The sequence below is a fragment of the Olea europaea genome, chromosome 3, assembly GCF_002742605.1.
Source record: "Olea europaea var. sylvestris chromosome 3, O_europaea_v1, whole genome shotgun sequence".
Classification (NCBI taxonomy): domain Eukaryota; kingdom Viridiplantae; phylum Streptophyta; class Magnoliopsida; order Lamiales; family Oleaceae; genus Olea; species Olea europaea.
Genome location: NC_036239.1, coordinates 12,907,451 through 12,931,631, shown reverse-complemented (window position 1 = coordinate 12,931,631; position 24,181 = coordinate 12,907,451). Strand labels below are relative to the sequence as shown.

General features: G+C 33.5%; 1 protein-coding gene and 1 long non-coding RNA gene across 3 annotated transcripts; one reads left to right on the top strand and one right to left on the bottom strand.

Moving 5' to 3' along the window:
- Window positions 1–2,646: 2,646 nt before the first annotated feature.
- On the top strand, window positions 2,647–3,102 carry LOC111378587. Its single transcript, XM_023001824.1, has one exon. The coding sequence runs from the start codon at window positions 2,647–2,649 to the stop codon at window positions 3,100–3,102; it is 456 nt and encodes a 151-aa protein (XP_022857592.1).
- Window positions 3,103–15,847: 12,745 nt separating this feature from the next.
- On the bottom strand, window positions 15,848–18,354 carry LOC111386578. 2 transcript variants are annotated; one of them, XR_002701254.1, is made up of 3 exons: window positions 16,469–17,588; window positions 16,263–16,387; window positions 15,848–16,149 (listed from the first exon to the last, which is right to left on the bottom strand). It is a non-coding gene; the product is annotated as an uncharacterized LOC111386578 (long non-coding RNA). The 2 variants fall into 2 exon arrangements; XR_002701253.1 differs by having other exon boundaries at window positions 16,263–18,354.
- Window positions 18,355–24,181: the final 5,827 nt, after the last annotated feature.

Below are 24,181 nucleotides of genomic sequence, written 5' to 3'. Positions count from 1 at the left end.
ACACAAAAAAGAAAAAGGGGCTACAGATGCAACAAGCAATCTTCGCACCTTCCCTGAACAACCGAAACCTAAGCTGCAAGTTAACCCACCTAATGAACACCACCTCCACTCATGACCACTAGGGACGCCGACCACCAGCTACCCTCATAGTACCGTCACCCGTCACAGCCAACGCAAATTCCATCGCCAACCCTCGATTTCCCATTTTGTTTGCGTGAATCCCTAATTTTACTTTGGGCTTGGTGTTAGCTGGGTAATGTATTAGCCCCTATTTGATGCCCATTACCTGAAAATTAAAATGGGGGAAATAGTATTTTTTAGAAAAATGAGTGGTTGAAAAAGAAGGAAAAGTTTTTGATTTATGTGTAATATTATTTTATGGAAGATTGTATGATCGAAAATAGGAGAGAGAAAAATTGAATGTAATGTAATGTAATGTAATTTAATTTAATGGGGATTAAACAGGGGCTTAATATTGGGCCTTAGTTGTATTTGGGCTGTGTTAATGTTGGGCCATGTGTTATTATGGCAGTGTATGTTTTGAGCCTCTATTAGTATTTGGGCCTTGATTTGTAACCGGTTTACTTATTTGATTTTTTAAGTTAAAAAAAGAAAAGAAAAGCGAAAAAAAGTTGTATTTTCTAACATTTTTTTGTAGGTACCTCTTATTTTTCTGTTGATCGACCCAGTTACTTTAGCGAACAAAAAAAGGGAAGTTACTATTTTTATCTATATTTGGTTATATATTATTGTTAATTTAAAATCGCATCAATTAATTTTCTGTTATGATATTACATTACTTTGCCTGAAATTACATGATTGAACCCTTGTTAAACCCCACTTTTATGTCACTTATTTTACGTGATTAGATTTTGACTGGTAATTTGACCCTCGCTTTGTTAGTTTACATTTATTAGCAGTATTAGCTTGCCATATTTGGACTACTTAATCCCAAACCTTTAGTTTAAATGCTCAAGTTGCCATTTTTCGTTACTTGCACTTGTTGTTCATTGACCTCTCCATCGCAAGTCATTTAGCTAGTATTACATTGCATGCAGTTACGTAGTGTTCGTCTAGTCACACCTAGTTCTAGTACATTCACCATGGACCCCTCACAATTTGATGTACTCACTAGACAATTAGCTCAGCTTGTCACTAGCCAGCAACATTTACAGACTCAAATAGCAGCTATCCAAACCGAGATGGCTACTACTCGTGAAGAGAGTAGAGACCTAGCTGCTAGGTTGGACAGTTTTGAACAAACCCCTCTTTCTATTGACGCTGATAACTCTGAAGCGTCTCATAATGTTCACTATTATCGTCGATCGGGTGGTCGACAACATCCTCGACGTTATCAAAGGAATAGAGATCTGGGCCGTGAGCAAGAATGGGGCCATGGCCATCGCGATAATCATTCTCCTCCATGCCATGATGAGTGTTACTTTAGAAACATCAAATTAGACGCTCCTACTTTTGATGGTTGATTAGATCTTATAGTTTTTACTCAGTGGATTAGAGACATGGATTGTTTCTTGGCATGGTATGGAGTCCCAGAGGATTGACGTGTCCAATTTGCTAGTCTGAAATTAACTGGCACTGCCCAACTCTTCTAGGAAAGTGTTGAAGATCTTCTTAAGAGGCATTGTGCATCTCCAGTTGGAAGTTGGGAAGAAATGAAGCATCGCCTTCAAGAAAAGTATTTGCCCCAATCTTACAGGGGCAACTTGTTGGACCAATGGAATACCCTTACACAGGGAAATCGACCAGTGACTGACTATGTTACTCAATTTGATAAATTTAGAATGCGATTTCATGTCGTTGAGGATGAGGCAATGACTTTGAGTATGTTTATAAACAGGGCCTAAAAGATGATCTTAGGCGTGAGCTTATACTTCGAAGTGTCACTACCCTTGATCATGCTTATTCTTTAGTCCAAGATTATAAGTTGGTCACTAAGATTCCATATGGAAAGCGTGTTGACAATCGTCCTTCCGTCTCATCCATGCCACCTCAGCCTGTTAAGTCTTTCCTAGAGCCTCTCCCATCTAATGTCCCCCCTGTGTTGGAAAATAAGGATAAAGCTCCTAAAATTCCAAAAAGTTCTTCTCGGCTTCACTGCTTCAATTGTCAAGACTTTGGTCATATTGCATCTAGATGTCCGAGTCGAGCTTTAGTCATTGAGGAACGAAAAGATGTAGAAGGTGAGTCATTAGAAGATCAAGTCTATGAACCTAAGTTTGAAGAGTTTGACGATTTGGATGATATTGATGATACCTTGTTAGGTTGCATCCGAACCTTCCCTATAGATCTAGATTCTGTGACCTCTGTCCTCGACACCTCGCGGCTAAATGTTGTACATTGTACCCTCACTCACCCTAAAGATGCTGATGACTGACGTCGTCACGCCATTTTTCACACTTATATCAAGATCAATAACAAGGGTTGTAAAATTATTGTGGATAGTGGTAGCTGCATTAATGCAGTTTCTGCGGCTACAGTGTCCCGTCTTGGGTTACAGCCAGTCCCACACCCTTAACCTTATAGCTTCACTTAGGTTAACACTTCTTCTATTGCCGTAAACGAGCATTGTTTGGTTCCTATCCAGTTTCTTGAATACAAAGATCATAATGGTGGGACGTCATTCCCATGGACGTTAGACACATCATTCTTGGTCGACCTTGGTTGTTCGATTTAGATGTCACTATCTATGGTCGATCAAATTCATGTTCCTTTGTGTTCAATGGGAAGAAGATTCACCTTAATCCTTTACTGCCAAAACTTGTTGACTCACAACATACCAAGAAAATTGTGGAACGGAAAGGGTTACATATGATTAGCCCTACCGAATTTGAGCGTACACTCAAAGAGGATTCTGTTGTGTTTGTCGCGATCGTGATGGAAGTTCCATCGGAATCTCCAATATTGACCCATGATGAGATCCAATCAGTTCTTCAAGAGTTTCAAGTTGTCTTTTCTGAAGACCTCCCTGATCTATTGCCCCCTTTACGGGACATTCAACATGCTATAGATCTTATCCCTAGATCGTCTCTTCCAAATTTACCTCATTATAGAATGAATCCTACTGAGTATGCTGAGCTTTAGAGGCAAATAGAGGAGCTCCTTCACAAAGGATTTATTCGTGAGAGTTCCTTGTGCGGTTCCCGCCCTTTTGACTCCTAAGAAAGATGGTTCTTGGAGAATGTGTGTTGATAGTCGTGCCATCAATAAGATCATAGTGAAGTACAATTTTCCAATCCCTAGGCTTGATAATATGTTGCACATGATGGTCGGTGCCACCCTATTTTCTAAGATTGATTTAAAGAGTGGGTACCACCAAATTAGAATTCGCCCGGGTGACAAATGGAAGACTACCTTTAAAATGAAGGATGGTATTCATGAGTGGTTGATCATGCCTTTTGGGCTAACCAACACCACGAGTATTTTATGAGAGTAATGACACAAGCTTTGCGACCATTCATGGATAAATTCCTCGTTGTCTACTTTGATGACATTCTCGTGTACAGTAAAACTAGGGAACAACATAGAAATCATCTTATGCAGGTTTGTTCTACCCTTCGCACTACAAGCATGTATGCTGATGTGAAGAAATGTTCTTTCTTCACAGATAAAGTTGTATTTCTAGGTTTTATTATCTCCGCGATAGGAGTGTCTGCTGACCCTGCAAAGATTCAGGCCATTGTTGGTTGGCCTGAGCCCAAGACTATACATGACGTTCGGAGTTTTCATGGTTTAGCTACCTTTTACTATCGTTTCATTAAAGGGTTTAGCATGATCATGGCTCCTATTATAAAGTGCATGAAAAGAGGGAATTTTATTGGTCGCACGAAGTGGCCAAAGCATTTAAGTTGGTTAAGAGAAGAATGATAGAAGCTCCAGTCATGCGACTTCCTGATTTTTCCAAAGTTTTTGAGGTAGAATGTGATGCCCAGAGGTAGGGATAGGTGGAGTTTTGAGCCAAGAGCTCCACCCTATTGCTTATTTCAGCGAGAATTAAATGATGCCAAACGACGGTACTCGACATATGACAAGTAGTTGTATGCAGTCGTACAAGCTTTACGCTATTGGCATCATTACTTGTTGCCCCAAGAATTTGTTTTTTATTCGGATCATGAGGCACTTCGCTACCTTAATTCCCAAAAGAGGTTGAATGCTAGGCATTCCTTGGATCGAGTATTTACAGGCCTACTCTTTTGTTTTTAAGCATAAAAAGGGCAGTGAAAATCAAGCAGCGAATGCTTTAAGCCGCCGCAATTCACTTTTAACCAATATGAGTGTCAGGGTCATAGGTTTTAGACGACTCAAAGAAGATTATGAGTCATGTCCCGATTTCAAGGATATTTTCCTTGCGTTACAAAGTGGACAATTGGATGCTACTGATGGTTTTCGTCTAGAGGATGGTTATCTTTTTAGGTCCAATAAATTGTGCATCCCTCGAACTTCAGTACAAGACTTTATAGTTTGGGAAAGTCATGCAGGAGGCCTGGCTGGGCATTTTGGATGTGATAAGACAATTGAAGAAGTTGAACGTCAATTTTATTGGTCTCGTTTGAAGACAGATGTAACTAAGATTGTTAGTGATTGCAACACCTGTCAGTTGGCCAAACAGAAGAGACAAAACACTGGTCTTTACACACCTCTTCCTGTCCCTAGTTGTCCTTGGCAAGACCTCAGTATGGATTTTGTACTAGGACTACCACGTACTCCAAAGAAACATGATTATATTTTTGTTATAGTGGATCGTTTCTCGAAAATGACCCACTTTATCCCTTGCAGCAAGACTTCAGATGCATCTAAGGTTGCTAGGCTGTACTTTAATGAGATTGTTAAATTGTATGGCCTTCCTAAGACCATTGTGTTGGATAGGGATGTTCGGTTCACTAGCCACTTCTGGAGAACCTTATGGCATATGGTTGACACTAAGTTGAAATTTTCCACTGCATATCATCCTCAGACCGATGGTCAAACTGAAGCTGTTAATCGTAGTCTTGGTAACCTATTAAGATGTCTAAGTCAGGAAAATCTGAGGAACTGGGATTTAATCCTCTCGATAGCCCAAATTGCATATAACAGTTTTGTGAATTGGTCTTTAGGCATGAGTCCTTTTGAAGTTGTTCATGGTTATAAACCTAGGAAGCCTTTAGACCTTATCCCTATGTCCCCACGTGCTAATGTGTCTGTGTCAGCTGAGGCATTTGTACAACATCTTCAGGACTTGCATATTGAGATCAATAAAAAACTAGAGGTAAGTAATGCATCATATAAACTTTGAGCTGATTTGCATAAACGACATGTTGAATTTAAAATTGGGGATTATGTGATGATCCGAATTAGATCGGAACGACATCTATCTGGATCCGCTTCCAAATTGCAAGCCCATAGCACTGGTTCTTTTAAAATCTTAAAGCGTGTTGGTCCAAATGCGTATGTCATTGATCTTACATCACATTTTGGCTACCACTCTACTTTCAATGTTGAGGATTTAGTTGCTTATAAAGACCATTTTAGGCCCTCTAATGACCCTTTTCTACCCCCATCTGTTGACTTTCAACCTGAACCTATCACTACCCCTACTTCAAAACCCCCTGTCACAATACCCAAAGATAAGATGCTATTTTAGATGAACAGATTATGTTGACCAATGATGGAGAAATTCAGCGCTTTCTTGTTCGTTGGGTTGGACGACCTAACTCTGATTGCACATGGATCCCTAGAGAGACACTCCAACAGTTTTATTCTAACTTGTTGGAGCTTTATAGGAGTCAACATGATCTTCCATTGGCCAGACCACCTATCACATGCATATATGGACATCGGAAGAGGTTTGTCCAACCACTCAGCTTATGGTTGGGCAACTGACTATAGCCTTTTATGAGTTATTCCCTCGACAGAGTCAAGTTTTTCTCTCACCTCGGGAGAGTTGATGAGGACATCTAGTTTAAACTATTTAGTTAGTATTTTATTTGGGCTTACATTATGTTTTGGGCTTGTCCAAGCCTTTTATTTTCTTTTTGGGCTTGTATCAGGTATTGGGCAGGCCCAAGCCCTTTTATACTTTGTATTGTTTAAAGGTATGCAACCTTCTATGCATGAGGACAGATTTGATGGATGAATGAAATGAATTGAGTGTTGCAGACTTCCACCACCCTTTCTTTTCTCCTTCTCCTCATACTTCTTCATCTCTTCTCCCTGGTTCCTACTTTCCCCTCTCCTCCTATATGACTGGTTTTGTGTTTGTGTTTATCTAATCCTACATCACACACCTTTCTCAAATCTGACCTTTTTTTATATGGAGATCGTCACATCTGTCTTCTGTTAATATTTTGTTGTTGTTTACCATGAAATTTTGTTTCCTTTGAACTCTTTGAATCATACTCTTCATAAAAACAATAAATATTAACATTAGACAGAAGTTTATTGCAAACAAATAATATGTATTATACAACCAGACTTCATACATAGAATTCAAATATAAAAATCATATAAATGAGTCCACATAATTGATAGAGTACAATTATTAACGAGCATCAATAGTTTCAATAAAAGCAATCTCTTCTTTTAAGGGAAAAAAATTATTTTGACCAGATGATCGAACAAAGTGATGACAATTTTGCGTCTCAAGGTTTTCTTCCATATTCTCTTGAAAAGTGGTTTGAAAATAGAAAATATTATGAGCTCCTTAATAGACAATATGTTCTGAGTGATGTTTTGCTTCAAAATAAAGAAGTTGACAAAAAAATAGAACACAAAAGAAAATAATAGATTTGGAACGGAGAATTTCAACCAGTCAAGCTCACAAATATTTATGACCATGCTACGATCTAGATTTTGAAACCCTCATAAAAAAATGGAACAAAAAAATATCAATTACAACTAACTGAATGTAGGAATATTTAACTTTGTTACACCTTCTTCTCATGCAAATAGATTATAAGATTTTAGTGTCTATCTAATAGCTAGTTCCTACAAAGAGAAAGCAACAAAACTATTTTGCTATTAGTAAAACATCAGTCTGTATAAAGTAAACAAGTGCATGGGTGTAAAATATATTTTTTAAAAATAACATAAAATATCTATAAATTTAAACAGTCAACGTACAAAAATCACAATTGAAAGTGAATTTTATTTTTTACTTTTCCAAATGAAAATAAATGTAAGAGATTTGGTACTAGCCATGCACATAGACACACTTACCAAAGAAATGATCGTCATCTTTAAAGAACAAAGATACATAAAGTTCAAAGACATTCATAGTATAGTACCAAGAAGTACTTGAGATAAATTACCATGATATGAACACACAAAATTGTTTTGTATCTATACCATAGCAGGTTGTGTAAAGCTACAAATTCCAAACGGTCTGTAACTTTGCTAACAAGAAATTAGTACTTAAGCAATGTTTTTCCCTTTTTTATTTTATTTTTGGTATAAGCAATGTTTCCCCTCCTCCTCCTCCTCCTCCTCCTCCTCATCATCATTATTATTATAAGGACTGGATAATCAAGCCACAAAAATCTTGCAAATCAACGGACAAGCTATTGGGAATCTACTTATACATGCACAGCAAAAAATTAAAATTATTTCAATTTCCACCGAGGATCCCTTTGTGTTTAGATAGAAATCGTGATAAAGATTGTACCTTTGAAGAATTCTGCAACCTGTTGCTTTTCTTTTTATTCCAGCAATCTTAATTCGCTACCCATAGCTGTCCAATTATTCAGCCTCCAATGGTGATCCACACAGAAAATAAGATTGCAGCTATCAGAGTTTTCTCCTCTTGTGCTAGCAAGAATAATTATGAGAAAAACGATGTGAATTGAAAACCCTAGCCATGTATTTATATAAGCCCAAATAGGCTTGGCCCCGTCTGGTCCAATATTTAATTAATCCATTTAATTAAATTTGGTCCGTAAATTAATTAATCAAATTAATTAATTCGGGCCTATAAATAACCAACCCAATTAATTAATTCATCCAACGATTGTTAAATTAATTAATTGACGCATTACAATCTTTCAATTCTCTTTTGTGTGCGACCCATCAGGTTCCCGATCATGATGTCTAACGACGTGAAATATTATTTTGATCTGATCAAAATTGATAAGTTAAAACACCATTTTAATTTATCGTCAATTTACACTCGCGGTTCCAGATTGACATCTAGCAATGTGTCAGGGCAATACATGTGACGGAAAATGTCACGTGGTATGATAAAATCAAACTCGTTCGTTTGCCGTGAAACTATAATCCCTTCGTCAATATAATCCAATCAATTACGAGATATGAAAGTGTGTCAATCTCGATTATCGATCATATCTTTCACTCCACTATTAAGTCAATATAAGTTGAAAACTCCTTTTCGACTTATGAGTACACCTTGGCCAAGGATTTCATCATCGACTTAATTGAATGAAACACAGATAATAATCTCCTACTATCTAAGAGTGACGAATTATTTATTGGTCAATCACAACCTTCATACGATTCTTGTCGTACCCGAACGATGTCGTATTAGCTTTCCTTTGCAGAGCAACATCCAACACCATCAAAGTATGACTGTCCTCATATATGGTACCATGACGATCTCAAGTCAAAGGACCAATTCCACTACCGAACATTTAGAGATTAACCACTGACACTCAAATAGTTATCCATGTGGAATCTCTCAGCAGGTCTCCAATGTTTTGTTCTATAACAAAATGTCCACGTGTTCATTTAAGTGTCACCACACTTTAACTTGTGAGATCAGCTACTTACTTTACAAGTAAGAAATGCCACACGTGATGGTCTATCCGTAATAATGATATCCGTATCTCGTTATTACTTACGACCACAGATGATTTAAGATTCAATCAGATGTAATTTGTATATCACAATCACAACTCCTTGTGATTAACAAATTACGAAAATTTGAATCTACGGCCTTTATTATTTATTTAATTGTCTATTAATTAAATAATAGATCTGCCATTAAATTGCCTTAATTATATATCAAAAGTATTTATGTTCAAAGTTGATTGGACCTAGGGCATAATACTTACAAGAACTAAAAAAAGGATCTGTCTAAGGGCTGAAATAGTAATCTAAACACTCTTCATAATAATTCTTTTTATTTTTCAATTTGGGAGGTAATTGGCTATTATTTTCAACATGGGAAAATAAATCAGGAAGGTACATAAGAAGCAAAACTGAACACCAGAGATAGTCTATAGCAAACGAACCATGACAAGTACATGAACTATCTCCACTTTTTAGGTACTAGTGGGGTGAACGTGTGTTGCACGTTAATAGTGAAATGTGAAAAATAAGGGTCGTTTGATTGTAAAAATGATATTCAGATGTAAAGAAAATGAATTCTAGGGAATTGAATTGTCTAGAACTTGTTTTACTGAGAATTGTCAATTAAATGTGTTTGATTGGTATAATTTTCCACCTGAAAAATGTTGAAATTTTGGAAATTTTTATTTTTTTTATTTTTATAACAATTGTGGATAGAATTTGTCAAAACCAAAGGAATTGGTTTTCCTTAAAAAGCAAGAAAACAAGGTCATGCGAGGTGTTCCATGGAAAACCAATTCCATGGAAATTTTGGCTATCAAACATGCCAATATGGTGGAAAATGAAATTTGAATCTCATTTCCCATGGAAAATGTAATCTATCAAACATGCCCTAAGTGTATATAAAATTTAGAGGAATTCCTTCGTAAATGTAAAAAGTATTTATAAGTTGTTAAAATTGACAATTATTCCGAGTGATTATCAATTAATATTTTATTGATACACTTGTCTATCTATCACAAAGATATAAATCCTAAGAGAGAAAGTACAATTTTATTTTGGTTGTAAACCAATGTACATCTATCGCAATGTAAACAGACACATTAATTTAATAAGAATCACTAAAGCTAATTTCATTACAGGTGCTATACACACACTTGTACTGACCAACCTGAAACATTTCTTTGAATAAATAATCAAAGTCATCATCAATGAATTAGAACAAAAATGGAGCTAATGAGAACAAAACTTACGATTAGCTTGTTCATTTTACGAGAAGCATCATAGCGAATACTTCAGTTCAATCAATCTATGAGAGAGATAAAAGAATGGAACATTAATTAAAAAAAAACTCCAAACTTTTGAATCAATCGAATTGAATTGCACATCTTCGAGAGCGCTACCTAAGTTTCTTTTTTTTTTTTTTTTTTTTTTAAACTGGGAAAAAAAATTGGGTTCCAATAAAAATTATAAACTTGCGAATATGAGACAAAATACTTGATACCATAAATATTTAAATTGTTCCATATGACCCAGTCACAAAGAAGAAACTCAGAAGGGTCGTTAGTCGTTCAAACATCCTTTTTTACATGTATCATAGGACCTACTATTCTAGATTGAGAATCTTCCTCAATGAATGTATATGTTTACGAAAAATACATGTTTATGAAAAATGAACAAGTATATCAAATTCATGAGACTCTCAAAAAATTAAGGGGGGGGGGGGGTTAAGTTGGGATAATATCTATCACTGAAATTTTAAAAAATTGACTCTATAACAGAATTTAGGTTGTGTTTATGACTTCTTACCAGCCCAAAGTAGTGAGATTGCAATATTATTCACATGAAAAGCCAAAAGAACATAAATGAAAAGAATACAGTAATCAAGTCCAAATTAAGTTTTATATTACTATGGAAATCGACTTCAACTCCTAATACTGAGAATGTACAAAGTTCTTGTGGAAGAATAAGTCTTGAGATATAAAGGCATCTAACAATGACAAAAGCAAGAAGAGATAAGGACGATCATGCGTTCAAGTTAAATCCTAAATGAAGAATTGGAGAAGAAGAATTTGATTGCACCAGATTTTGGGAAAAAACTTGGAACTTCAAATCAAGAATTGGAAAGGAAGGCGGATTTGCCAACACTTTAAAAATTTCTCGAATGTTTCTTGAGAAATATTAATTAATTATTTTGATGAATTCTCATGAATCGCATTTTTACTATGAGACACAACCCTGTAATTCCATAAAATAGTTGAGGATTGTCTAATACAATTTCACACCCTAAAAACCGATTCAAACATTTGTTCATTACATAATTGAAGTGTTACCTCTTGATTTTTTTTAGAAGTTTGGTGTTGAGACCAAAGATATTTGGATTTGATGACAACATGACAAACTCTACACCAGTTCATCATGTTCAATGTACTTACATTTACAAATAGGATTAATTGTCTGACTATAAGAAAATATTATGAAAATTTACACGTCAATGAATTTTTAGTGCTTCTAGAGATAAATTCAGTACAAAGATATGAAAATTTCCCCGACGAAAGTAATCCACATTGGAACTAAGTTCATATGGACAGTATAAATAATAACTAAAACAATTCATCTTTTTCTATCTTAATCATTCCTCACTATGACAATTCTCATAATATTCAACAATCATGATTTGTTTACATGAACTAACGAAATATCACAATTCTATGATCTTGTCAAGACAATGAACTAATTAAAATAAAAAAGAACTGATCTAATAAATCACATATATAACTTAATCAAGGTACTTAATGAACTGCAACATATACCTTTAATCTTATCGCCTCCAATATTGAATTAAAATATCTTTGTAAAATCCTACAAACAAAATTGAATTAGATTACTTCAATTTCATAAAAAGAATAATTTTAAAAAATAACTCGAGCACATGGAATTGTCTTGAGATCTTCGAACGATGAGATTGAGCAACAAGCAATTATTTTAACTGTCATACGTTTAAAAAAGTACACACACAACCAAATAAAATAAAACAACACAAAGGAAAAATATGCCATCAAAAGAAGAAACCACATAATCAATTCAATTTGAGAATAAAACACCCAGAATAAGTTGAAATTCATACACTCGCAAAATAGAAAAATGCTTCAGCGCAAGAAATAACTAAAACTTTTAGAATTATGTATAAACCCCAACAAAATCAAAAGCAAACTATAATAAAAAAAATTGAAAAAAAAAAGTTGAAACTTCACCAAAAAACTATGGCAATGGAATAGAAGAAAAAATGAAACACAGGAAGTATGAAACGAATAAAAAATGCGAAAAAACCATAAAATGGGCAATATTTATACACATGTTGAATCAAATTCAAAATCCACAATATTAGGCTGTCAACTTTATGAATTTACCTCTTCATTGAGCAATTTGTAGCAATGATTGTAATTTATTGTCCTTCCATTATAGTTGGTATAAAGCATAGAAACTAATTAGACTTACCAATGGCTGCCTGATATCATCGGAAGAAAACCTAAGACGTCTTCTTAAATCTTATTTATTTTCCGCTTTGCCTTCAATATCATAAGCATTAATTAAAATAACATCTCATCTTCAAATTATTTTCAAATTAATGTAGCCAGTGAACACCAGACTTAATTGATATAATTAATTAAAATAACACAAGTGTAATTGATATTACTTTACTCCCTAGTTCAAACTATCAAAATAAGTTTGACATGCAAGTAATTACAGCCTTCCAAATAGGAACTACCAAATCCATGGGTATACCATGAAGTTACAAAGGTTGTACCTATGAACCAACCTCCGAAGAGAGTCTCTGGCCCGACACTACACAAATACGATCTAGGTGTATATATATATATATATATATATATATATGTGTGTGTGTGTGTGTGTGTGTGTGTGTGTGTATTAAGAACAAAAATTGCAGATATGCTCAATTTGATGGAATTGTTTGATCTTAAAGGAGATCTTCTATAATTTCGCACGTGAGGGAGTATTTCTTGGTTTCGTCCCGTCATTAATAACTTGTACTGACCCCTAATCGAATTATTTGGGATTCAGAAGTGAAAGAAATCATTTTATATACTAATAGTGGTCAAATTGGCGTATTACCAAACCATGCCCCTATTGCTACAGAAAGGGGGGGGGGGGAAGCTCTCCGTTCCTGATTCTCCTGTAGCTAGAACTTCTAGAACCACAAGAATCCTTAGTTAGAACGGGATTCTAACTCAGCACCTTTTAAGTGAGATTTTGAGAAGAGTTGAAGTAGTACCGTGAGGGAAGGGTGAAAAGAATCCCCATCAGGGAGTGAAATAGAATATGAAACCGTAAGCTCTCAAGCAGTGGAAGGAGCCAGGTCTCTGATCACGTGCCTGTTGAAGAATGAGTTGGTGACTATTAGACAGTGGCTATCAATTAAAACAAAAAAATCCAACTATTTCAATTCACCATTAAAAGACAAATGAGGAATACTATTGGCATTATTAAGATTAACAATTGTCAGAAAAAAGAAATGAAATTAAAACTAAAAATTAAATATTTCAATTCACTATTACAGACAAACGAGCTTATTAACTAAATGGTACATATTAACAGCTGTCAGAAAATAGAAATGAATATTTTTCAATCCAAATCTGAATTATTAAATCCTTAACTCTGACTTAAGAATCGAAGAAAGGAATGGGTTGTATGAGTTCAAGACTACGCCTAGTAAAATTAATCAATCACATTACCTTGAAGTTGGCAAATGACGCGGCCAATTTTGATGATATTGTTTATGATGTCCTGAGAGAGCTTATAGAAAATTGTTAGGCGGGGACAATGAGAGAAGGACGACAAAGGGAAAAAAAAAAGAAATATTAAAATGCATGGAGCGATATGCTCCGTGCAACACGCTCTGTACTTTGTGCACAGAGCATATCTAATTTTTTTTTTTTTAAAACTCGAATGGAGCCATAATCATTTTTTTATTTTTTTCCTATTATTTAAATTAAACTTGAAGATAAGTCATGCATGCAACCACTCTTTACTGATGATTAACTCAAAGAGAAAAAATTGAAAAGCTCCGTGTGTGCACGAAGTCATAATTAATTTTTTATTTTATTTTAAAAACTCGAATAGGTACGTGCATGCACAGAGCTATAATTTTTTTTTCTTGTTATTTAAATTAAATTATAAGATAAGCCATTTTCTTTTTGCACGTAACTACTATTTAATGATGATCAACTCAAAGAGAAAAATTGAACAGCAGAATTCAAAAAATAAATAAATAAATAAATGGTTATTTGAAAGTAGAATAAACATATACTTACATAAAAATTACAGAGATTCTGATTTAAAATGTTTGCTGATGATATGTGACCATGGAGCTGCTCATCTTCAGATGTATAAACAATTTGTGATGGAGAAGTTTTTGGGTCAATCAATTTTGGACAGAATTGGATTGAATGGAGATATGGTCGTGCGTAAATAAGCTTTTGGGTCAGGATTTCATCAGATTTTGGAGGTATAATTTATGGGATTATGGAGTGGGATGAGCAGATGTTTGAGGGGTTGCGTAAAGTAATGGAAGAACGAAAGGGGAAAAAAAGAAGAGGAAGACGATGGGAAATTGTGACATGTGTCCAACCAATCTTTCGCTATTTTATATATGTAGGATATGCGGCACCAATATGATATTATTAAACATTTGTTTTACAATACTCAAGATAAACCAAAGACCCAACCCGATCCTATCATGTTTGTTGGATAATTGCCTCAAAAGTCAAAAGTTAAAGGATTTTTATTGCAAATAATAAAAGGTAATGATTGTATAGAAGACTTCTAATTAAAGTTGAGAGTAGAATTCTTGCAGTACTTGGTCTCCAATTTACATTAGGTTTTGGAGTCTTGTACATGAAGGAGTCATTTTTTAAGTTGAAAGGAGTCACTACAAGAAATTGATGCTTTCCCTACAAAATTTACTTGTAGGGAAAGGTTCATATTTGTAGGAAAAAATCTTTGCAGACGAAAAATTTTTGTAGGCATATTTATGGGCAAACATCGAGGGAAAATGTATAAGACAACAAATTTTCTAAATTTGTGGGCTAAGGTTTTTCCCTACGAACCCTTTGGACACAAACACAATTCGTCGTGTAAGTTTTTCCCCAGCAAAATCATTCATCTGCTAAAGTTAATTTTACCTACAAAACAATTACGCTTTTCCCTTCAAATTATGTTGTAGGCTAAATTGTGTTTTTTTCTACAAATAAATTTTGTGGGAAAAGAATATTTATGACAACATGGTACATATTATTTTGTGGGTTAAACCCTATTTACAAAAAAAATTGTGGGGAAAACATAGTTGTATGTTATTTTGAAAGAATTTGTAGGAAGAAATTAAATTATTTCATATATATTGCTTATATTGTAGTAATTTTTTTTAACCTTATTCAAAATAATATAAAGAGGCCAAAGACTATAAATTAATTAAACATGTATCAATCAATGTAATATTGAATCCAAAATATTTTACCAAAACACAAATATAACAAAATTTATAGTTCATCCAAATCCAAATTATATAATTTTCAATTTACAAGCATCCAATAAAAGAGTCAAAAAAGAATTAACTAGTGATTCAAAGAAAATATAGTAAAAGAATACAAGGCTCTGAGCTAATCATTAGCAAGCCTGCTTTTGAGTTATGTAGCTTGTAGCAATGAAATCACCTTGATGCTTGTGAAGGTGGATTAAGTAATAGATAATACATCGCCCCTCTAACTGTTTATTGACCAGTTCATCAAGAATATCTTGCTACAATTTTTCAATAAACCTATATAAGAAGGAAGTTTTCTTAACATTCTATAACATAATATAGATAATAAGAGAGAAGACTCAGCATTTTCACACTATTTTAATCACTCTTAGAGTTGTTAAGGGATCAAAAAAATACGTTTAAAATATAGAATGAAAATGTCATGCCGTTATAAGATATTATAGTTATAGTTATCAATTAAAAGGCTGCACCTGGGAACTTAAGAAAGAAAGATGAAATTACTTCAATCCAACTTTATCTTTCTTTGTTGAGCATAAGATTTTGTTCGACAACTTAAAATAGACATACATTGCTGGAATAATAGTTTACCAAGAACAGAACATCACCATAATCAACCATGTACCTTTATAAATGCCAATTTGATCTGGTTAGGTACATTAATATCGTAAATGGGGGGTTTGTAGGGATGCCTGCACCCACTGGATCTATGATTGGTTCACTGTCTGGTTTCACTGTGTGTCTTGACAGCATCATAATAGAAATCCTCTATACGCGGTGCTCCAGAGATATCCTTCCTTTATAGAGGATAAAAAGAAAGATGTTGGATCCACACGAAACAAAAGAACATGATTCTTGTACATCTCAAATTATTTCGTCTGGGTACCATGCCCCTTATAAAAAATCTTACGCGTTAATAAAATACCATGCATCGGGAAAACACTTTACTTTAGCAACCTTGGGAACAAGAGCTTTGAAGTTATCACAATGCAAAATCGATGCTAATCCACCGACTGAACATCCAGACAGAATGGCCTACATAAGAACACTCAAGTTAACAATAGCAAGTAAGATTACAGTTTAAGTTGGAGGAAAAAACATAAGAGAAAATCATACATTTTCAACATCCTTCATTCCTTCTTCAAGTATTTGGCCAAATATATCTCTGGTACATGGATGGCAAAATCAAAAGAGAAATACTTTGTTTGATTGCCAACAATGCAACAAGAAGAAGATAAGTTTTATTCTATATAATTTAATCAATTCCATTGTGATGTTTGTTGATCTCAACATCATCATTTTTACTATGTTTCAAACATAGTCACTACACTTTACTTTGAACATAAGTAATATCAACCAAAAAACCTTATGCTCTTATCACAATCAGCATACAAACAAGAATGTAGAGAAATTTTTGTAATCTTCCATTCATCATTCTGTCCAGATTTAAATGGATTCACTATTAACTCACGAAAATAACATGGGATTCCTTTTTTTTTTCTTTATGTAAAATGAAGACCTAACAGCTTTCCAATAATTTTTTAACTTATAAATTAATGTAAAATTTTAATCATCATCTACTTGATTCATGAAACCAGCCACGCTTAATTTCTAAATAGATTAAGTTTTCTTTGAAGTTTCCCATAAATGTAAAATTGAAGATTTCACGAGAATCAACAGTCATTTTTAAATTTCCCCTTGAAAAAAAAAAAAAAGGGATTAATGAAGAACGGTTTTAACCTCGAGGGTTTTGGCAGTAGAAGGCAAAGATGATAATAATTCAACAAATAGGTTACAGCATGACATACAAAGAGAAGATTTAAACTTGAGAAATTACCACCTCCTCTTCTCACTGTGATGAACACTTAAAACGGCTTGCTTCCATGGAGAATATTCCTTATTTGAGTTGAAATTAAACTCTTCTACTTGATTGTTAATCCTGTAAATAATTGTTGTATTTCATTATTTTGGGTGTGGCATAAAAGTTAATCAGAGAGAGAAATATTGTGAGCCTAGCACCTTTAGAATTTTCATACAAAAAGTAGAAAATGTGTGTTAAAGCTTGATTTTATTTTTCTTTGTAATACCTAGGAATTGGGTTAGTAAGTGAAATTCTATATGGTTATAACAATTTTCATATAGTGAAATGTTTTAATTGTCCGTTTAATTTGTGCATTGTATTCTTTATTTTTCCTTTTTTGCTAATATTTTCTTGAAAAACAAAAAATCCTACGAATAGTTAGAAATAAAGGGAATTAGCGTAAAATTTCTAGCAATGCTAAGTGAGCAAAGTGGAATAATCGAAAAAGAGAAAAACAAGATTAATTTCTAGATGAGAAGAAACACAAGATGGCCTCAAATAAATGTGAATTTTTCAATTTCGTGAGTCATGAAAACTATGTAACCAACCTGCAATGCAGAACTGAAAAACACAGAACGCAGGGCAGAAAGCAACTAATGCAAGTCATTTTGCTGTCGCATCAAAACATGTAATTAAGACCACGAACCTACTTGATACCAACTCATGGTGATCTAGCATGCAGTTACTTAACTCTCAAGATCTGACATTTCTATGTCAAACCAAGGACAGAATAAGAAGACAGGCAAATTATCTCATTTTTATTCTAGTTCAAACTCATAATATTCGCAACTTAAGCTCTGCCTTCTCTTGTTGATTAAAATTTTTGCTCTTGAGAAAACAATTACCTCCTGAACTCTTCTCGGAAGAATTGTGAGAGTAAGTTCGATTATTAAACAAAATATGTAGAAAAGGAGACATGCATGATTCCCACTAGAAATTAAATTCTGTAACACATAGAACATGAGAAAATGAAAATAATAAGTTGGATACACAAGCCATAAAAATCACTACAGTATTTGAAGAACCTAATAAATCCCCTAAAGACCAGAACCTAAATTCCTCAACTCAAAACATTATACCGAATGACTCAATTCACAAAAATAAACATTATCACTGAAGAAAAGTCTTTTAACGTAAACAATTTGGCACATACAAACGCACACAGAGTCGGCGAATCTTGGAAAAAGAAAAATTTTAGACTTTCAATGATGCTCGTACAAAGAAAATCAAACCCGTAAAGCTATGCTGCCTATGCATCAAAGAAATGAACATTATACACGTGTAAAGGTCAACCCTTTTAGATCAGAATCAGATGGAGCAAAAAATAAACAGTAAACATTGCACCCTTCGACCACCGAAAAATACAATTTAAAAGGTCAAAATAAAAATAAAAGATCCGAAAATGAAGTTAAACCGTATGACAGCAACGACAACTTTTTTACTGTGCATAGGGAGGGCATAGGGAGGTGGCAGAATAAGCACATCTGGGGATCTGATTTGAATTTTGCTATTTTGCCCGAATTTTTTTGTCGTAGTGGTTGATATCCTCTCAAATGCTATTGGTCTTGTGTGAATAAAAAAGTTGAAAAAAAAGTGTGGTCCCCTCCATTGTGAGAGCTGAGCAGCTCCTTTGTCAAAAAAATTCAGGCACTATAGCGGAATTGATCTGATTTTCATCTAAGAAAGCCAAATCGTGGGAAAAAAATTAAAGTAGACCGAAGGTAAACAGCTTGTCAGCCACAATACAACCCAAGAAGTCAACTGTAACGAAGAACAATAAACAAACCTTGTTGATTTTTTTATTAGGGTTTGTGTTGTATTTAAAGTGGATCTAAGAAACGGAAGAGACAAAAACAAAGATGAAAAATTTGACATGACAGATAGCAAGAAAGACAGATAGCAAGAAAGCAAAAGGGTAAAATTGGTAAGGGAAAAATACATGGCATTGTCGTGATGTCATCAATGATGCGTTATGAACAGTATATTCACAAAGTTGACTAAATTTGCATATTCTCTTTTGAAATAAACCATTCAAACAGGGTTTTTTTTTACGGGGAATTGAATAGGGCGCTTCGTCAAAAAACTTTGTCAGCCTAGCATCACTGTCCTCTTTTATTGTTTTGGGGATTATAACAACGTAATTTATTAGTTTTTACTAAAATTCATTAAAAAATTTATTTTTAGGTGAACAAAACAGGCTTCGTACACGGCAGCAGTAAAAATGAAATGTGTCACTTTGTGATGGTCAATTCCACGGCGCCTCTCTCTCTCTCTCTCTCATCCTTCAATTTTCCTTAAATCACTAGCTGTCCACGATTTGTCGGTCGTACACGCTTTACATAAATCCCTCCTCCACCTATACTTAAAACCCTTCAAATCCCAACAAAGCCCACTTTTTTCTCTTCATTTCTTGTTTGTAGTCTTCGTCTTCCCATTTTAGGCTGCAACTGTTTTTGAATACCAATCAATTGTTATGGCATTGAGGGCCTTGTTTATGCTTGTAGCTATCATGGCTACTTTGTTTTCTACAATGACTCAGGATTAGTTCGGAATGGCTCCGGCGCCGTCACCTGACCACGGTGCAGGGTACTCGCCCCCGGTTGGTCCCTATCTTTTGGAAATGAAAATTGTTGGAATAGTACTTTTTTTGAAAAATGAGTGGTGGAAAAAAAAAATTTCAATTTACGTATAATATTATTTTATGGAAGATTGTGTAGCTGAAAATAGGAGAGAAAAAGATGAAATGTAATGAAATGCAAATTAATGAAATTCAGCTAAATTTGTCGGTTTCTGCTGCAGTTATGGGTTCTTCAATCATTCTGTCTTTGTTGATCCTCATCAAGAGCTAGATTGATTATTAATACTTGATGGTTTTTAGATTCTTGATGATTCACTGATTCGTCTATCATTTGACTAACTTGAAATTTATCGAGGAAGATCCCTTAAATCATGCCAATGACAAGGAATATGATTCTTATGCTTAAATCTAGGCAAAATCTCATAGCCATGGAATTTGTCTAATTGCTAAAAATGGTGTATAAGTGCTGTATGATTCTGTAAATCGAAAGTGTGGAAAATTCTCATTAACTTGAACATTAAGAAAAATCAATTCTACCTTACAATTCCATTAAAATTTGAGCGACTAAACATGTATTTTACGCATCTTGTGCGTATTGACAGTAATAACATTGTCTAAGAGCATCTTCAATTGCGATCAAAATTAGGTTTAAATTATAATTTAGACATTTAAAGTGGTCGAAAATGCATTTTTTGACAAGAAATAATAATAATAATAATAATAAGAAGAAGAAGAAGAAGAAGAAGAAGAAGAAGAAGAAGAAGAAGTTACATTTTTTTTTAGATGCTATGGGATCCACAAGAGAAAGAAAAATTGTCAATCACTTGCACCCAATTTTTTTAATCTTCTCATTGATGCAGAATTTGGATTTAGATTTATTGGGATGTAAATGAGAATGTAAAAGTGATTTTGAAAATATCAATTTTACATCAACATTGAAGGTGCTCTTAATATTTCAGAAATTCTTGCACTAAATCCTACATATGTATAAGAGCGAATGGATGGATTGGACTGGACAAGTGTCAAAAATATTCATCGTCGTGTACGAATTTCTCTCTTTTGTTTTTTTTTTTTTTCTTTGCACAAAATTAGTAAAATCATGATTTTTCAGCACAACCATGTCTTCACCTTTTCTCAATTTACGTCAATCTGACAAAAAGAATACCCTTTTTCCATTTTCCTACACTACCGACAACTCCTCTTCAACAAATTCATCTTACCAAACGAGAAGGCTTCTAAAGAAACATCAACGAAACTATCGAAAGCTTGCAGGAGAAGAAATTTTTCCGAGGCTCGTCTATAAGTTGAGTGTCTGGTGTTATGGTTCTCCAAAAATTTACAGAATAATATATAATTGTTGTTTATCAATCACTAAGTGTGTGTTGTGTGTGATTCTTCTTCATTTGATTTTGAATTAATCGTCATTTTTCATAATTTTTGTTTGATTATTGTGTTTCGTCTTAGATTTGCATAAACGAGCATAGTATTAGTTCTGTTCAAAATAGTTTCGTGATGATGGTGAATTCTAGCTTCTGAGAGAATTTTGTAAGAACTATACTATTAAAATTAATTTCTCTTACTTAGAAACTATTCAGCGACGAGAAATGCTTGTAAATTTCACACTTGCCTTCGTAATAAAGGGATACAAAAGGCCAATCCTGGAGGTTGAATAGTGATTATTGGACGAGATCAGGAGAAATGGGTAAACTGTGCTGGTTTTGGAGGACTCAAAGAGGGAGATTCATTTGGGATAAAATTCGTCTCTGGAGTAATTAGTCTAATAACCAGGTCTGTGCTTTTCTCCCACTTCATTTTAAATTTTAAAATCTCTTTTTTTCTTGCATATTTCATGGAAAATGTGTCTTCTTAGGTCTAGAATTAGTGTAAAATTTGTGCATATTTTATCAGGTAAATTGGATGGACAATTTTGGAAAAGAAAAAAAATAGTTTATAATCTTGTTTATGTGCGATGGCCTTTTGTAGGATTTAAAGAAAATGTGATTAAAATCTGGTTGGAAAGTGCAGAGTTAATTAAATGGATGCTCACTGAATTATACCACTGGTTACCACTTGTTCACCGAAAAATAAATGGTAACTGAATGCTCACTCAACTTTCAATTAATTTACCCATCCATCACAATCCGTCTGTATAGTTGGCCAATAAATTCCACGTGGAGGATGAAAACTTGACATCGCAATGACTAAGTTAGTTGAATAGATGTTGGATAAGAATGCAATTGTTAAATTAGCAATTTTATTACATTTTCCTTCTAAAATGACGATCTCCATAGAAGAGAGAAATCTGAAATCCCCAATTGAAACCTAACCCTATGAAGAACCAAATTCGTCAATAAAATCTCTTCATCCACTTCTCAGAATCATAAGATTGGCTTCTATCTGTCGGTATTGCAGAAGTAAAGAGATGGGCTTATATCTTACTAGTATTGCAGTAGTAATTCAGCATTCAATGATCGATTCTTTGAGAAAGAAACCTTAGCAAGGAAAACTAAGGAAGAAAATCGAATGGATTCTTCACAATTTTACTTTTGGATTCTTTTTTTTCGAATGAACTCATCAAGCCATATCCAGAGCTGCAATTTGCCAAAGGTCGTCAGTGAATTGATGCAGACTTCACACCTCCATCTTCTTATGAAATTTCATCATGTAGATTTAATTGTAGATGAATCATATAACCAAATTTTTTTATTTTTTATTTTTTATCAAGAACGATGCAGACAATTGGAATGAACTGTGCAGTGTAAATTTCAATTAATTGGGATGTGGATATAGAACTTCTTGGATATGGACTGAAATTACCAATTGAATGAGTTAGATTAGAAGATGTGATTTGAAGATGAAGAAGATTTGGGGATAAATTTTATCTCTGATTTCTTAGAACTGTGATTTTGGCCGCCCAGAAAACAATTGTTAATAATTTATGATTTTGGGATTTTAAAAATAATAATTTTAGATTACGTGGACATAATTCATCGTCCAAGTCATTTTTTTATATCTACGTGGAATTTATTGGCTAGCTGTACAGACAGATTTAGATATAGTAATGGATGGGTAAATTAATGAAAAGTTGAGTGAGCATTCAGTTATCATTTATTCTTCAGTAAGCAAGTGGTAACCAGTGGTATAATTCAGTGAGCAGCCATTTAATTAACTCGAAAGTGCACGCAGCACTCTTCGTGCAGCACGGAGAGACCACTCCGTGCAACAATTTTTGGAGAGATTTTTTTTTCTTCCTTTTTTTTCCAAATTTTAAATGGATTAATTGTAACTTTCATTGAAACTCCATCCTAGATAGAGGTTTTCTCAATTCAGGATGGACAAACTCTCAAATTTTATCATAAAACGAAAATAATTAAAAAGAATTTTAAATTGAAAAAAATTATTTATAATATGAAGAAAAAAGAAATTTTAAAACAATTTCTAAAAATATATAAATTTGTAGGTTTTTTGAATGATAAAAAAAGTGAAAAAGAAAAAGGAAAACGAGGAATAAATTTCACTCCATCTAGCATGGAGGTTTATGAAGAAAACCTCCATTCCATGTTAAACCTCCATGCAGCATGGAGTTTTTTCCAAACCTCCATCTAATCGTCATCCTGGATGGAGGTTTATGGAGAAAACCTCCAGCATCTAGGATGGATGGAAAGAAATTAGATTGTTTTAAAATTTCTTTTTTTAAAATTATAAATAATTTTTTTAGATTTAAAATTCTTTTTAATTATTTTCTTAATTTTTTCAATTTTAGTTAAAAAATAATATTTATTTTTAATTTTAATTATTTCAATTTAATTGAAAAACTTTATAATAATCTTTTTTTTTTGTTTTTTTTTATTTTTGCCTACAATTCTTTTTTTTTATTCTTTAATTTGTTAAATCATTTAGTTTCTTTTCTTTATTAGTATTGGATTGGATGAAGTGAAGTGGTGTATGAAAATGAAAAAATATTGTAGTAGAGGTGATGGAGAAATGATTGAAGGTTTTCTCCTACGATGAAAAAAAAATTGACATTCTTTTAATTCTTTTCTCTTTATGATAAAACTTAATTTTTTCAATTTTAATTAAATAATATTTATATTTTCTTTATTTAATTTTCTTAACTTTCTTTTGTTTAATTTGTTTTGTTTTTATTTTATTTTTCGAAAATTGTTATAAAATTTCTATTTTCTTCGTATTATAAATAATTTTTTGTTCAATTTAAAATTCTTTTTAATTAAATTTTGAAAAGTTTGAAGAGGTTTTCTCCCTTTTATGGTTATGCCCATGTCTACATTATTTTATAATGTTCTATTTACGTTTTTGCAATCTTATAATCAAGCTCCGATGACAACAAAATCTGGTCCTTAAAAGAAGGTTGATACATGAAATTGCATTT

What these genes read in the sequence shown, in the direction of transcription:
- LOC111378587 (XM_023001824.1), top strand. Translation starts at nt 2,647, where the DNA reads ATGGACGTTAGACACATCATTCTTGGTCGACCTTGGTTGTTCGATTTA.